Source organism: Brassica napus, chromosome C2 (assembly GCF_020379485.1).
Source record: "Brassica napus cultivar Da-Ae chromosome C2, Da-Ae, whole genome shotgun sequence".
Taxonomy (NCBI): domain Eukaryota; kingdom Viridiplantae; phylum Streptophyta; class Magnoliopsida; order Brassicales; family Brassicaceae; genus Brassica; species Brassica napus.
The window spans coordinates 49967639-49985545 of record NC_063445.1 but is presented as its reverse complement, the minus strand read 5'-3'; the positions used below and the strand labels follow the sequence as shown (position 1 = coordinate 49985545).

Genomic DNA, 17907 nt, shown 5'->3' with positions numbered 1-17907 from the left:
GTTTTATTGTCATATTCAAAGATATTGTAACATTTCACAAATTTAGAAAGTTTTTAAAAAATTAAACTTTCTGCTTCATAGATTTATATTATCGAGTAAATAATTAAACATTTAGTTTTTGTTTAATTTTTAAAATAAACTATATAGTTTAAAATTTGTTTTCATTGGTTTAAGGTAGTAAAAATTAATCATTGTTAGATAATATGATTTTTGTTATTTTAAATTTTTTTTTATACTTTTAAAAGTTAACATCGACAAATATTTATATATTTAACATATGGAGGTATAGTATTACAACATTAAATTATATCTATTTAATTTATACTATCTATAAATTCAATTGATCATCTATTGTTTAAATATAATTATTGATAGACCAATAAAAGTTTCTGGTAGGCCCAAAATTTAAATGATAAGATTATATATTAAATGTAACATGACTTTCTAGGAATAGGTCCATTCGGTCCTTTTTTAAAAAAATCACACATGAATCAAAGTCGTTACTTCTGTTTTAATATATAAAATATATATATATATATATATATATCTACATTTTAATTATTAACAAAATTCATTGTTTTTAGTAAATCAGTAACATGTTTCAAAAATCAAAACACCAATATCAACTAAAACAAAATTACCACTAGACGTAATAAACTAAATTTTAAGCATAAATGTTAGTTTTACCTTGCTTTAATTTTAAAATTTGATAAAAATAATATTTTACGTTATATTTAGGCTAATTACAGCATTTCTAATCCATTGCTATTTTAAATCTATAATATTTTTTACAGGTAATTCACTCCAATTCATTGCTTTTTAATATATATTAGTTTCTGACCCGCGCGGTTGCGCAAAATTATTTATATTATGATTTTTGGTTTTGATGATAATTTATAAATTTTGGTTTTGCGTCTAGATTGTATTTTTTGATTTTTTGATTGATTCCGGTTTGGTTATAGATTTTCGGTTCACAAAATATAGTAATAGTTTGGTTATTTATGAATTTTGATTTGCATTAGATTTTGTTATTTTGGTTGTTGGTTTGGTTCAAATAACAATGTCAGGAACCTAATAAAATTTCTAGTCCAATTCGAACCCGTAGATCTTTAGAGGGATATGAAATTTTTTAATCTTGATTTTGAATTAGGTAAGCTATGTTTTTGGTTATTTTTTGTTATTGAATGTCTTTAAATTTTAAATATATTTAGAGAATCGGTATATCTCAATGTTACGCATCAAATTAGAAAACATCTGCTTGTTGTGAATGAAGAGGGGAACTTGTGTGTATTATTAGGTCGACCAACTGGTCTTTATATACATATGGTAATGACGGTCTAAGTACTGGATCGACATGAGATCGTACTTATCCTTAACTAGATAATGACTAGCAATACGTAAGATAAACACCAACTATAATGTAGATAAACACAAGAGTAGATAGGCGCCAGTAGGATCCTGCGGATGGGCTTGGCCCGTCTTGCTACACGGGCTGATAAATGGGTCGATCACTAAATGGTTTATAACACTCCCCCTTGATCGACACATCCGGTCAAGGTTCATTCATGCTTTGGATGTTGCCTCATTAAAACCTCTATTGACAAACCCAAAACCCAATGTGGTAAAAGGGAAAACAAGACAGGAAAAAGAGTACAACACATGAACTCCCCCTGATGAATGCATCACCGAAGATCCTTCAGTCGACGCATGCCTATCTTCCATATGAGCTTTTTGAACGTTGAGGTTGGTAGTGACTTGGTGAAGAGGTCGGCTGAATTCTCACTCGAACGGACTTGCAATACTTGGACCTCTCCTGCCTTCTGAAGCTCGTGTGTAAAGAAGAACTTAGGAAGAATGTGTTTCGTCCTATCTCCTTTAATGTATCCATCCTTAAGCTGTTCGATGCATGATGTGTTATCCTCGTATAGGATGGTCGGTGGATCCTTTCCTTTGATCATACCACAAGTGGTACGAATATGTTGTGTCATGGATCTCATCCATACACTCTCACGGCTGGCTTCATGCATGGCTAATATTTCTGCGTGGTTAGAGGATGTGGCTGCCATGGTCTGCTTCATGGACCGCCAGGATATAGCTGTCCCACCGTGTGTAAAAACATAACCAGTCTGAGATCTAGCATAATGTGGATCAGAGAGATAACCTGCATCAGCAAAACCAACTAAATCTTCCTTAGATTTGTCAGTAAACATAAGACCCAAGTCTTTCGTTCCTTGTAGGTAACGAAGTATATGTTTAATCCCGTTCCAGTGCCTTTGGGTCGGACAGGAGCTGAACCTAGAAAGTAAGTACACAGCAAAGCTGATGTCTGGTCGTGTGTGGCCAGCTAAATACATCAGAGCTCCTATGGTACTGAGATAAGGCACTTCGGGACCAAGGACTTCCTCATTTTTCTTCTTCGGACCAAATGGGTCAGTGTCCGGACCAAGACTTCTCACGACCATGGGGCTAGTCAATGGGTGAGACTGATCCATATTAAATCTTTTGAGTACTTTTTCTGTATATGCCTTTTGATGCACAAGAATTCCATCTTTCATATACTCAAGTTGCAATCCCAAACAAAACTTTGTTTTTCCAAGATCTTTCATCTCGAATTCTTTCTTGAGATATTCAACAGTTTGGGAAATTTCTCCAGAGGTTCCTAGGATATTTAAATCATCTACATATACTGCAATGATTACAAAACCCTTATTGAACTTCTTTATGAATATGCATGGGCAGATCTGGTCGTTTTTGTATTCTTCTTTCAGGAGATATTCGGACAGTCTATTGTACCACATTCGACCTGATTGCTTTAATCCATAAAGAGACTTGTTCAATCTGATACAATGTTGTTCTCGAGAACTCTCTTTGTTTTTCAATTCAATACCATCTGGAATTTTCATGTATATCTCATTATCCAGTGGACCATATAAGTAGGCAGTTACAACATCCATTAACCGCATATCAAGACCTTCTCTTACAGCCAGACTTATTAGAAATCTTAAGGTCGTAGCATCCACCACAGGGGAATAAGTTTCCTCATAATCTATTCCTGGTCTTTGTGAGAATCCTTGTGCAACAAGTCGTGCTTTATATCTCACAACTTCTCTTTTCTCATTTCTTTTTCTCATTTCTTTTTCTCACAAAAACCCATTTGTATCCCACTGGTTTTATGTTGTGAGGTGTCCGGATGATCTGTCCAAACACTCCTCTCTTTTTCAGTGATTCTAACTCCACATTAATGGCTTCTTTCCATTTCAACCAATCTGGTCGTTGCATACATTCTAGTATAGATGTGGGTTCTAGATCCTTATTATCCATCAATTCGACTGCTACATTATAAGCAAATATATCATTCATGTCGACATGTTTTCTGTTCTATTTCCTTCCAGACATGACATAATTTATTGAGATCTCATTATTGTCAGGAACTTCATTACCTTGATTCTTAGCGTCCCAAGTATCTTTTGGTGGTACATGAGTTTCCTTTTCCATGTCTAGAGTTTCCACTTTGTTGGATTTCTTTGCACTCTTTCTTTTCCGAACTTCTTTGTCTTTGGAACCTACTGGTCTACCACGTTTCAATTGTGGTTTAGACGTAGTAGCAGCCTGATTATGTCCATCACGGACATCAAGTCTTATTGGTACATTTGCAGCTGGTATGTATGACTTGGTTACTCTATTTGGGTCAGCAAAGGAATCTGGCAATCTGTTAGCTAGCTCTTGAAGATGTATAATCTTCCGGACTTCTAGATCACAATCTCTAGTCCAAGGATCCTGCCATGTTAAGGATGTTTGATTCCATTTTATATCTTGTACCAGCTTACCATAATCTCCCCCTAATGCTGGATACTGGGATTCATCAAAATGACAATCCGCGAACCTGGCCTTAAACAAATCACCTGTTGTTGGCTCTAGGTACTTAATAATAGAAGGGGAATCGTATCCAACATATACTCCCATCCTCCTCTGAGGTCCCATCTTTGTTCTCTGTGGTGGTGCTATAGGCACTTGGACGGCACATCCAAAAATTCTTAGATGGGATATATCTGGCTCATGACCCGTTAGTAGTTGGGATGACGAATATTTGTGCTCACTAGATGGCCTGATGCGAATTAGCTCAGCTGCATGTAGTACTGCATGTCCCCAAGCTGATACTGGGAGTTTGGTATTCATTAAGAGTGGCCGGGCAATCAGCTGGATCCGTTTTATAAAGGATTCAGCCACGCCATTCTGAGTATGGACATGTGCTACAGAATGCTCCACACTTACCCCCATGGACATACAATAGTCATTAAAAGCTTGGGAAGTGAATTCACTTGCATTGTCTAGACGTATAGTTTTTAATGGAAAATCTGGAAAATGTGCTCTCAGTCTTATTATCTGAGCCAGCAATCTTGCAAGTGCTAGATTACGAGTTGATAGGAGACAAACATGTGACCATCTTGTGGATGCGTCAATCAGGACCATAAAATATCTAAATGTCCCACAGGGTAGGTGTATTGGTCCACAAATATCAACTTGTATTCTTTCTATGAAATTTGTCACTTCCTTATTCACTTTGGTACATGATGGCTTAGTAATTAGTTTCCCTTGTGAGCATGCTTCACATGTGATATTCTTAGGGATAACTCTTTTTGTTTTCAAACTGTGACCATTTGAATTTGATATGAGTTTTCGCATCATGTTCGAACCGGGGTGTCCCAGCCGATTGTGCCAAAGAGTGAACTCTTCTTTGAATTCTTTATTCAAGACGGCATTAGCCTCATTAGTATTTGTAGTTTATCCCCATTAGTAAGAAAATAATCGGATCATTCACATACTCTTTCAGTCGGGTACAAGCAATGCTAGTAAATAACAATATTTTTTTTTTCAATGATCCAAACGATTTCATGTATATGCAGGAAGGTAAAGTTAAACCTATACATCTAGGATAAAGTTAAATCCATTGCATGAAATCTGATCAGTTTTATCAATTTTCGACATGAAAGTAAACTAATCAGTGTGAATTATCTATCCTAATCAGATGATTTCATGTGATATGCAGGAAGGTAAAGTTAAACCTATACAAAATCGAGATAAAGTTAAATCCATGCATGAAATCAGATTAGTATACATTTTCAAAAAAAAAAATGCAATCATTTCTTACTTTTATTTGTTTTCGATATTTATCAGATTAAATATAATGATTTGATAATGCTAGTATATCAGTAATAATCCGAAATTTATTTATTTTCAGATAAATACTAGCAATTCCTATTCCTAGTAGGATTAGGAAAAATAAATCGATATTTTTCTGATAAATGCTGAAAATCCTATTTTTTTTTATTTAAGATAAAGATATAAGATTTTTAAAAAAATAGGAAAATCGAATTAAAATATATAATATATTGTTTTCAGTCGGATTTATCAAAAAAAAAAAATCAGATTTATCTTTAAAAATTTCAGATTTATCTATAAGAAAAATCGGATTTATCTTAAAAATATTAAAAAAATTCTTTCAAATTTGAGACAGGTTCTAGTCGATTTCAACATATCAGAGAAAGACTTTAAACATTCAAGAACAAGTTTCTAATACAAGCAAACAATCAAATTAAGTTGATGCAGCAGTCAGATATGTAAAAAAAATTGGTGTAATTGTCAACCTAAAAGGTTCTAGCAATTAACTCACATTAGAAAAATTAAAAAAAAAAAAATCAAACAAGCTTAAAGAGGGTGAAACAATACGAGATTTAAGCTTTAAAAATAGATTAGGGTTTTAGATTTTATTCTGCAAAGACATACGGCTAGATGTAGCTGTATGTATGCGGCTGAGGGTTTAAATCCTTTTTGGTTTTGTTTTGAGTTTTCTGAAGATACCTGAACCTTTTGTGATGAGTTGAACGGTCTGTGAGGAGAGAGAGCTGCTGCTGGTTGCTGACAGAGAGAAAATGAGGCGACTGGAAGAGCTTTAGGAGTCGCCGGAAAATAGCAAGAGATCGTTTGGTTTCTGATTTATGGGTGGTGGATTTTTGGAAGGGTTTAGAGACAAGGTCGTGCTGATAACGTGTTGTGAATGAAGAGGGGAACTTGTGTGTATTATTAGGTCGACCAACTGGTCTTTATATACATATGGTAATGACGGTCTAAGTACTGGATCGACATGAGATCGTACTTATCCTTAACTAGATAATGACTAGCAATACGTAAGATAAACACCAACTATAATGTAGATAAACACAAGAGTAGATAGGCGCCAGTATGATCCTGCGGATGGGCTTGGCCCGTCTTGCTACACGGGCTGATAAATGGGTCGATCACTAAATGGTTTATAACACTCCAACTTGATCGACACATCCGGTCAAGGTTCATTCATGCTTTGGATGTTGCCTCATTAAAATCTCTATTGACAAACCCAAAACCCAATGTGGTAAAAGGGAAAACAAGACAGGAAAAAGAGTACAACACATGAACTCCCCCTGATGAATGCATCACCGAAGATCCTTCAGTCGACGCATGCCTATCTTCCATATGAGCTTTTTGAACGTTGAGGTTGGTAGTGACTTGGTGAAGAGGTCGGCTGAATTCTCACTCGAACGGACTTGCAATACTTGGACCTCTCCTGCCTTCTGAAGCTCGTGTGTAAAGAAGAACTTAGGAAGAATATGTACACATTTCTATAACCTCCTTTTTCCCAATTGATTTTTACTGCTGAAGTTATTTGTCACGACCTGAAGCTCCCTGAAACTAAATCTCATGCGGTTTCCAAGTGAAACGTCTTCATGATGATGCCCGTCTGATAAGCCACTACAACATAAGTTTCTTCCAAATGAATCTTCAAAGAATGTTGTATTGTGTGCAAGTAAGAAACTGAGAAATATCTCATACCTTTAACATCAAAATGTCTTTTGGTTATGTCTTTGTCTCCACCAGATAAAGAACCCAAAGGCAATGAAGATCAGTGATACAATCCTAACGCTGATCCAACGCCAATTGCCAAATTGCCATTTTGTGATTCTTCGATCTACCGAGGTATAACTGTAAAGAGAAAGCATGGCTAGGTATGATCATATGGTATACACAATTGGTAGAGAAATTGTTTGCCTAGATTCTAAAAAAAAAGTTATCAACATAAGAGCACATCATGTGAACTTTACGATGATCTGAGTCAATTTTGAGATTATAAAGTCAAAACTTTAAAGCAAAGTCATAAAATCGATTGTGTGGCAAAGATAGATTTTTAATTTTTAATTTTTTTTGGCAAACGATAGGTTTAATTACATGATTGGGAAAACAGGTTAATAGATATGTCTAATCTAATAATTAGGTAAAGATGTGTTAAGAAGATAAAAATGACATCTGAAATTATAAAAATAAATGTGTATATATTTAGTCACAACATGTTCAGTAAGTCCAAATTTAAAACATGTCATGATAAATTTCAATAGAACTTTAACTTAATAGATTAGATATATTTTTAAAAAATAATATCATTTTTATATTTCTACACTATATCAAAACTATTGTTATTACAAAAATACACTGAATCAAACTCCATATATATTATAATATTTTCTATCTTCGAAAAAAATAGCAACAAACATTAGAAACAGACCATAAAAAAAATAATTTTAAAAGTTCAAAGTCTAAATTAATTCTAATTAAGGAAAAAACTAAAACAAAATTCAACAGTTTTATTACATGTGTGATAAGAGCATCATTATCCACCGTAGTTAGAGAGTTGCTTAGGTTAATGAGGCAATTAAAATAAATGAAAAAGACTAAAAATTAAACGGGACGTCGCTTGATGAGGCAACGCAAGGAACGGTAGTTTAGGACACGTGTAGGGTAGATGAGAAGAGAGAGGATGAGCCTGATTACGGTTTGCTTTGGTTCTCTCCTCTCTTTCTCTCGAATCCGCTCCATCATCGGCGAAGGAGAAGGCGATTCTCTCTCCCTCTCCATGATTCCTCTCCGAGACGGCCATGATCCCTCTCTCCCCCGGTCGTCGAGGAAACGGGATCCTCTATCTCCGTGTCTCGTAGACGAAACGACGATGCTCGCTCTCTTCGTGGCTCCTCGAGAGGAAACGAAGACGGACCTCTCTCTCGGTGGCTGTCATCGAGGACGGAAATCACTGATTATCTCCCTCTCCGTGGGTGTCCTCGAAGTCGAAGGACCGCTCTCTGCGTCTCTGTGGATCTACTGGAATTGGAAGGTAAATCGTTTGTTGTGTTTTCAAGCATGCATGTCTTAGATCAGAGTTATTCTTGTTCTGATCACATGTTTTTTTTGTTTGTAGGTTCGATTCTTTCTCGCGGTGGCTCTCGTCGACGGCGATATATGGCTCTGTGTCAGTGGATCTCGTCAACGGCACCGGAGGTCTCTGTCGATGGCTCCGATTCGCTCAGGTAAAGCTTCAATGATCCATGTCTCAGATTGTGCTTAGATCAGTTTTGATTTGTTTGTTGCAAGTTAATCAATTTAGCTAATTTTTCTGTCCTTTGATTCTTTTGGGTTTAGCTGCCAAATATTTCTTAGCTAATTTTATTTTGTTTCTGTCTTTGTGTGATGAGATGAAGGTCTGTCTGGAGAGATTACAGGAGCAACAAGCATTTCATGTGGCTAGCTTCTGTCAACATCTGGTCGGAAATTCACCACACACGGTTCATCAATACAGGTTAGTGTTACTCTTCCATCTTGTCGGAAATGAAATGAAGTAAATTGAATTAGAACTGATGTGGTTAGCTTCTGTTACGAATTGAATTAAGTGTAAGATTATGGTTGTGTATGGTAATAAATAGGACTGATGGTTAGATAGAAAAGCAAACGTGAAGTGTGTTGAATGGAACTGATGGTTAGATAGCATTGTTTGTTGTTTGGTGTTAGATAAATGTCAAGTCTTAACGCATTGAAGTCTTGTTTTAATGTTAGATAGAAAGGTTTATGTGATGAATTGTTTGGTTGGGTGTCTTGAATGCTACTTCGGTTTCTTGAATTATTTATAGCCAATGTCTTCTTCTTCAATCTCCAACATCTGATCTGAATGCGCTTGCTTGTTCCTTTTCCTCTGTCTCCTCTTTCTCCTCTGTCTCCTCTTGCTCCTTTGTCTCCGCTTTCTCCTCTTTCTCTTCTGTCTCCTATTACTCCTCTGTCTCCTCTTGCTCCTCTGTCTCCGCTTTCTCCTCTTTCTCTTATGTCTCCTATTACTCCTCTGTCTCCTCTTACTCCTCTGTCTCCGCTTTCTCCTCTTTCTCTTCTGTCTCCTATTGCTCCTCTGTCTCCTCTTTCTCCTCTATCTCTGACTTCGGGAATGGATTTCAATCCATTTCAAGACACTGTCAATTTTGTTGATCTACTTAATAGTCAACAAAATGTTGTCTTTGGCTGTCAACGAGATCCTATTATTGCTGACGAGCTTCCATCTGAGCATAAGGAAAGAAGGACGTGGACGCCAACAGATGATCTAGTGTTGATCAGCTCGTGGTTGAACACGAGCAAAGATCCCGTTGTTGGGAATGACCAAAAGGGAGGGGCTTTCTGGACGAGAATTGCAGCATACTTCTTCGCGTCTCCTAAGCTTGCTGGCTGTGAAAAAAGAGAAGCATCTCAATGCAAGCATCGTTGGCACAAGCTGAATGAATTGGTTAGCAAGTTTTGTTGGGCGTATGAGGCAGCAACCAGAGAGAAAACCAGTGGTATGAACGAGAATGATGTGATAAAAGCAGCCCACGAAATCTACTATAACAACAATAAGAAGAAGTTCACCATTGAGCATGCGTGGAAGGAGCTTCGCACTGACCAGAAGTGGTGTGAACTCTCTACACCAAAAAGTGGAAGCAGCTCCAAAAGGAGGAAGTTCGAGGATGGTTCACATACAGCAAGCTCAGCTCCGGATGAGGTAACATGTCGTCCTCCGGGTGTTAAGGCAGCAAAAGCCCGTGGGAAGAAGGCGTTGGCTGAGGAAAAAAATCGCACTGATTTCGAGGCTATGTGGAAACTGAAGGAGGTGGACTTCGATAGGAAAGAAAAGCTCTCGAAGATGAAGGTTCTTGAGAGTCTTGTTGCAAGGGGAGAAGGTTTACCTGCTTACGAAGAAGATCTCAAGAAAAGACTCATAGTTGAGTTGATGTAACAGTCGGTCATGTTCTTGTTCTACTTGTTTCATAGGACTTGTGTCTTTTTCTGTCTAATTATGTCATGTTAAGTATGTCTTGTAACTCTCAGGTTCATCTTCCCTGCTATGTATAATTACCTCTTTTTAATGATTTCATGTTATGTCTAATTATCATTGTTGTGGAAGTATTTGATTTGTCTTCTTGATACTTGATCATTGTGCTTGGTACTTGATCATTTGTGTTTGATACTTGATCATTTGTGGAAGTATTTATTCTGTTCTATTATGTTATTCATACTGATACTTGATCATTTGTGTCTTGTTCTTACAGGAGCATTGGAAGTGGAAGGTTCACGGAGGAACCAGTATGAAGTCAAATGTCGTGTAGTGTCACAGATCATTGGACGTGTAGTGTCACGGGGTTGTGTAGTGTAGTGTCACGTAAGCTTATGTTATTGTCGTGTAGTGTCACGACATTGTTGTTGTGTGGTGTGTTTCGACCAAACTTTTTTATTCTCATGTGTATAAACTTGTACCAAACTCAATATTATCATGTCTATATATTGCAATTGGTATTATCATGTCACTTGCACCTCTTTCTCTTCTCTCACAAATCTTTCTCTTCTCTCACAATTTTATCATAAGTTATAAAACTCTTGGCCAAGCAAACTCTCAAATCTTTTTTTCCTTTATCTCTAAATTTTACATCACCATTTTCTAGAACTCTTACATCATCATATATGGCTTCTTCTTCTTCTCATATCAATGTAGATGAATCTCTTGATGATGCATTTGATGAGCTCTTTGATCAACATTTTGAACAAGCTTTTGAGGAGTTTAAAATTCATGGTGATCAAGAAGAAAGAAAAAAAAAAGAAAAAAACGAGCTTATATCGAAAGAAATCGTGAAGAAGGACATAATCGTTTATGGAATGATTATTTCAGTGAAACTCCCACATATCCTGAAAATTTCTTCCGACAACATTTTAGAATGAACAAGCCATTGTTCATGCACATTGTTGATCGACTCTCCAACGAAGTTCAATACTTTCACCAAAAAAAAGATGGTCTCAGAAGGATTAGTCTCTCTCCCATTCAGAAGTGTATTGCAGCCATTCGTGTCATGGCATATGGTTTTGCGGCTGATGTGGTCGACGAATACCTCCGGATCGGTGAATCAACAACTCGGTTATGTCTGGAACATTTTGTGGAAGGAATAATAATTTTTTTGGTGATGAGTACCTAAGAAGACCAATTCCGGCTGATCTTCAACGTCTACTTGCTGTTGGAGAGTATCGTGGATTTCCCGGGATGATAGGAAGCATCGATTGTATGCATTGGGAGTGGAAGAATTGTCCCACCGCTTGGAAAGGGCAATATGCTCGTGGTTCGAGTAAACCAACAATCGTTTTAGAAGCGGTTGCTTCATACGATCTCTGGATATGGCATGCGTTTTTTGGACCTCCAGGTACATTAAATGATATCAATGTCCTTGATCGATCACTTATTTTTGATGACATAATTCAAGGTCGAGCACCAAAATTCACCTTCTCTGTCAATGGAAGACAATATAAAATGGCTTACTATCTCACCGATGGTATTTATCCAAATTGGACAACTTTTATCCAATCAATTCATTTACCACAACACCCGAAAGCAGTTTTATTTGCTCAAAAACAGGAAGCTGCCCGAAAAGATGTCGAGCGTGCTTTTGGAGTCTTGCAAGCTCGCTTTGCCATTGTTAAAAATCCAGCGCTCTTCTGGGATAAAGAAAAAATCGGGAATATTATCAGAGCATGTATCATACTCCATAATATGATAGTAGAAGACGAACGAGATGGATACACTCAATATAATCTTGCAGAGTTCATCCAAAGAGAAGAAAACGGAAGTTCACATGTCGATTATGATTTTGATAGAGATCGCCCTACAAATATCGCAAATATGATGGATGTTCGAACAGACATTCGTGATAACCCAACGCATCACCAACTGAAACATGATTTGGTTGAAAATATCTGGCGTAGGTTTGGGGATGGTGAAGACAACAACTAAGCTCGGATGCTTCTTTCAAACAATTATCGTTTATTTTACTTATTTTTGGTTTCATGTTTTTATTTAAAAATCTATGTTTAAAAAGTTATCTTTCATTATGTTTTATGTAATAAAAAATTTTAATTTTTTAAAAAAATGTTAAATAAATGTAAGCAACCTAAAAATTTTAGAGAGTTGCAATGGAGGTGCAAAAATTATAAGTCGCTTACCAAATCCCCTGATCAATTTTTACTTCTTAAATATTACTAAAAAATAATTAGGCAACCCATAATGGGTACCTAGGATAAGGGTGCACTAAGTAAATCATTAGTTGCTCATTTAAATATACTAAGAGACCAATATCAATTATTTATTAGTGCTTATATTATTCGGAAAACCATTGCAATCACCACGGTGTTTGTTTTGAAACGACAAGTCGAATAAAAAAGCTGTAAATAAAGGGACATTTGCTAAAACCAACCCAAATATTCAAGTCAAATGTAAAAGTGTACCCCATTTTCAGTCAAATGCAAAACCAACCTAAAGGAATAGTGAAAGTACTATTTAACTTTTATGGCCAAACAAAAAACAAAAATGTATTTTACGTTTCTATCTTTTGGAAGTCTATACGTAATAAAAGAAGTCTACATATATATAGACTTCCTACAAAGTCTACTTTATAGACTTGTTTTGTAGTCTACACTCTAATTTGATCTAATAATTTAATTTTGAAAATGTAAAAAAAATAATTATTGTGATATTTTTAACTAATCATCAATATAATGGATAATATGAAGTAAATAAATTAAAATTTCATATAATCGAATAATTTTGAAGAATATATACTAATTTGGTTATCATGTGTTAGACTATGTTCATAGTTTAGAAACAAAAGATTCTAACATGTTATGTCTTTAAGTAATTGATTTCATAGGGTTAGATTTTAGATTTTGTTTTATTAACTTAAATCTGCATATTAATGTTTAGTAGTTTATATTTTGTATAAATGAGACTTTTTGATTATCAAGCAAAACATTTAGGGTTTGAGATTTGTGGTTTAGGGTTTCGTAGACCTACAATAAAGTCTATTTATCTGAAGACGTCTTTTTCAGTCTATATTTTTCAATTTGTTTTACAAAAAATCATTATATTTAAACTAAGTTAAGTTCCTTACGAATAAAAAAGTGAAATCATATAATATAACTATTAAAAAATAAAGAAATAAATTTAATAAATTATATATTAAAATTATTAAAATAATAAAGAATAAACAACAATAATTAAATTATTATAGTAAACTTCCAAAAAGGTCTACTATGTTATAGTAAGATCTACTCCAAAATTTTAATTTTAGTAGACTTCAAACGAAGTCTACAGTATCGTAAATTTTAACCTAGTTACATTTTTGTCTCCCTATATAAACAAAATTTATACAATCTCTCTCTAAAGTGGCTGCACAAGTTTTTAAAACTCTCTCCCTTCTCTCTAAAACTTTCTCTCTTCTCTCTAAAATTCTCTCAATTGTTTCTAAATCTCTCTCATTATCTTTTTCTCTCTAAAATTTTCTCAAGTCTTTCTCACAATATTATCTTGTCATTTTAGATATTATGATTCATGGTTTTCATCTTCTCCTTTAAAAAATGTAAGTTTTAGATCTATAGATTTTAAATGTGTATTTTTATGTTTATTTCTCACAATATTATCTTTTTTTGGTAGGTATTATCACTCATGGATTTCATCATCTCCTCTAAAAATGTAAGTTTTAGATTAATAGATTTTAAATATGTATTTACATGTTTATATTCAAATAAATTTATAGATCAAGCTCTCTACATTAATTTGCTACTAGTTTACCTTATAAATTCTATTATGTAAAGTATTTTCAGATTTAAAATTATTTTCACATTTCAAAATATATAGATTTTTTCAGATCTGAAAATTATCAGACAGTGTAGACTTCTAAAGAAGTTTACTAAAGCTTGCAGACTTCATATGAAGTTTACTAAACCACAAAGTTTAAGCATACAAAAATATAACTTTAATTTTTTTTCTATGTTCTTTAATAATTTTATCTTATTTTGCAGGTATTTTCTTCCATAGTTGTTCTCTTCTCCTCCTAGAAATGTAAGGTTTACATCTATAGATTTAAAATATGTGTTCTAGTATTTATATTCAAATAAAGTTACATATTAAAATTCATATTAATATGTCCTTAATTTATAACTATTTTGTCTATTAAATAATATTTTTAAAAGTTTTTTAGATTTAAACTTATTTCATATTTTTAATGTATTTATTTTTCAGATCTATTTTTTTTGATAGAGTAGACTTCATTTGAAATCTACTTAAAACTTACGGTTGGTAGACTTCAAATGAAGTCTACTAGCCTTGACTTTTAAGCATATTTCATTAGAAGTTTACTCAAATATGATTTTAATTTTTATCTTATTTTTCATAATTTTATTTTATTTTGCAGGTATTCTCTTCCAATGTTTTCAAATCATCTTCCCAAAAATGTAAGCTTTCCATATATTCATTATAAGATATTTTGTGTTTATAATGAACTAAATTTATAGATTCATACATTATGTTTTTGCTTTGTTACAAGGATGACAAAAAACCATTTTTGAAATATTTTCCAGAACAAAATATTTTCAAATTTTCTAAATGCACACTTTTAGATATGAAAATTTTCCATTAGTGTAGACTTTAACTAAAGTCTACTAAACAATAACTTTACGTAGACTTAATAAAAAGTCTACTAAAATATGATTTCATTTTTTATCTTATGTTTTTCTCATAACTCTATCTTATTTTGCAGGTACTTTTTCCAAGACTTTATTTGAAGCATCAAGATTATGAAAAATCAAACATACTCAAGAATACTTTTTAATATATTGCTCTGTAATAACTTTCATAATAAAATATTAATTTTTAAATAATTTTTTAATGCATAATCTATAAACATTGTATTCATTTTTAGTTGTTTTCACTTGTATGATATTATTAATTTTTTGTTAGATATCAATTTTTTCACAAGATCTAACCAACCAAACAAGTAAAACCACCATAAGCTAAAATAATAACTAACACACATGTGAGAAGAAGAAAATCTATACAAAATTTTCCCAAAAATTTTCAAGAATAACAGTAATCAAAACAATTTGCAATAAGTATCAAGTGTATAATTATAACACATTAAATTGTGAAATTCATCAAAGACCATTAAAATTTTACTAACAACACTGTAAAATAATTAAATCATGAAAAAATATGATGAATAATACACAAATACACTTTTAATAGAATTTACGACGTAGACTTCAACTGCAGTCTACATTTGTAGATTTACAAAAACGTCTACACTTATTATCTAACATATAGTCAATCAAATTTTTTTTAGTGTATTTGGCGCATGCTTGATACACAAAGGCGTACAAAGTGTGTCTTAGATAACTCGATCAAGTTCCGTACTTGTCGATTTTTCGTGACATGCATAAGAGGATTATTTTCCTATTCGGAGTCATTTGTTTTAAATGATGTTTGGTAAGGAATAGGTTAGCACCATCTTCTCAATTTTGTTGTCCAGATCATAATCTTCTTGTGTCATTTCAAGAAGTTTACCATGTGTACAGCCATCATGCACAAAGAAAATTCTTCAACCTTTCCGATTCTTCATCCTTTTCGAATATTTTGTCACCCAAAATGTCTTTGGCCCATGATTCACACTTGCTCTAAGTTTCCAACCACATCCTTGAACACGACACTTAGCCACATACAGAGTTTTCCTTGTCTTATATGCTGAGAATGTAAATTTATATTTCACAGTCACCGACTTCAGCTTTGAAACAAGCTCAGCCTTACTAGCAAAACTATAAACGAAGACTTACAAATACGTCTACAATTATTAGCTAACAACATTGTCAAATCAAATGAATTATACCTTCATAATTATAAAAAAAATTCTTTTCAAAATCACTCAAACCCATTAGGATTAACTAACACACACTGTCAAACAAAAAAACTAGAAAAATTTAATGAATAATACAAAAATTCACATTTGTATAGATTTTTCTATGCAGACTTAATATTCAGTCTCTGAAGATGTAGATGTTCTTTTCAGTTTACAGACGTAGACTGTCAAATAGGTCTACTCTTTGGGTTGGTTTTTGCAATTGACCATTTTACGGGTTGCTTTCTATAGTTGAATAAAAGTTGTGATTTTGTACATGTAGGCTTTCATTTCAGACTACAATTTAAAAATGTTACTTTTTGGAATTGACCAGAATTCATCCAAGATTTGACTTTCAGAACTAGACTTCATATGCAGTCTACATGTTTGAATTTTTTAGAAAGAGGTTAGTTTTGCAATTGACCAAGTTTGACTTCAAATCAGTAGATTGAAATGAACGTCTAAGGGTGTGTAGACTTCTTGTGGAGTCTACTCTCAAATCCGACGGGTTGGTTTTGCAATTGACCAAAATAAAAAGTAGACTTTATATGCAGTCTAATTTTTTTTTTAAGATAAGAAGACTGCATATGAAGTCTACAATTTAATAAATTTTTGATTGCTTTTTAAACTTTTTGGTCAAACACAAAACTAACCTATTCCACGAAGTCAAAGTTTTGGTCAAATGCAAAACTGACCTTTTATAGACTTCGTTGGCAGTCTACATTTTGTAGACTTCCGTTGAAGTCTATTTTGAAAAGTCAAAAGTTCGGTCAAATGAAAAACTAGCCTCTTTTAGGTAGACGTCTTAGTAAGTCTACCGAAAGTTTTATTTTTGTTGTCAAATGTAAAGACGGAGACTAATGGGGAAGTCTGCGTTAGAAAAAAATTTTGTCTGGTCAATTGCAAAACTAACCCGTGCGTTGACAAATAGACTGCATCGTAAGTCTCCACGGAGGCGTAGACATACAAAACAGTCTACCGTCGCCACACAGATCTGAAAAGGAACGAAAACCATGTAAATAGTTACTTTTTTCATGTGTAAAGCTCGTTTCCAACCTTTTCAACCGTCCAAACTCCAAATATGAGCAAAAAGAAGCATCTTTAACGATTCACTAATGAAAAAACTCGAAAATATGAAGTTTGTGATTATGAAAATGATAGTTATGAGAGTTTTTTAGATGGAAATGTAGAGGAGATGAGAGGAAATGAAGTTTTTTTGGGTTAGAATGAGAAAACAAGTGGTTGAAAATTGAATTCTAGAGTTTTAGAGCTCAAAAATGGTGGTTCATGGTGGTTGGAAAAATTGATGATGATGGCATTTTTGTAAATAAGAAGAAATGGTTAGGGTGTATTTGGTTTTTTGTTAATTTCGAAATTAATAAAAAAATAAATAAAAATGGCAATTTTGTGAATAATTCAAAAACATAAGGATAGTATGGAAATTTTATTGATGAATAGTATGGACAAAAAAAAAAGGGTTGGTTTTGTGTTTGACTTGAAAATATGGGTTGGTTTTGAAAAACACCCGTAAATAAATAGTAGCAGGAGTACTTTTTCCACGTTAACATGATAACAATTCATAAGGTCTTGGGCTTCCTTTTTTCCTTTGTATGTTGTCTCAACGTTCTTGGTTTTTTTTTTTTGTCAACCGTTCTTGGTCTTTCTTAAACAAAAAAAAAACTATAGACTATTTATAAATAATAAATCGATACCAAAAATTGCACATGACTTCCTTTATTCTATAAAGCCCCACTTAAACGACAACGTCATGCAGCTAATGCTTTAACGTCGCAATGATGATGTCATCATCGATCCCTATCGTCCA

General features: G+C 33.7%; 2 protein-coding genes across 3 annotated transcripts; both read left to right on the top strand.

Moving 5' to 3' along the window:
• The first annotated feature begins 6952 nt into the window (after positions 1-6952).
• LOC125581456 lies at positions 6953-10746 on the top strand. Of its 2 annotated transcripts, none has more exons than XM_048746912.1 (4): positions 6953-8197; positions 8282-8390; positions 8556-8659; positions 10428-10746. In XM_048746912.1, the coding sequence occupies exons 1-3, from the start codon at positions 7832-7834 to the stop codon at positions 8606-8608; spliced, it is 528 nt and encodes a 175-aa protein (XP_048602869.1). In that variant the 5' UTR covers positions 6953-7831; the 3' UTR covers positions 8609-8659; positions 10428-10746. The 2 variants fall into 2 exon arrangements, with proteins under 2 accessions (XP_048602869.1, XP_048602870.1); XM_048746913.1 differs by having other exon boundaries at positions 6961-8197; positions 8562-8659; positions 10428-10738.
• Positions 9026-10467, top strand: LOC125582461 (glutathione S-transferase T3-like). The gene is made up of 3 exons (XM_048749186.1): positions 9026-10110; positions 10207-10224; positions 10428-10467. The coding sequence occupies exons 1-3, from the start codon at positions 9026-9028 to the stop codon at positions 10465-10467; spliced, it is 1143 nt and encodes a 380-aa protein (XP_048605143.1).
• Positions 10747-17907: the final 7161 nt, after the last annotated feature.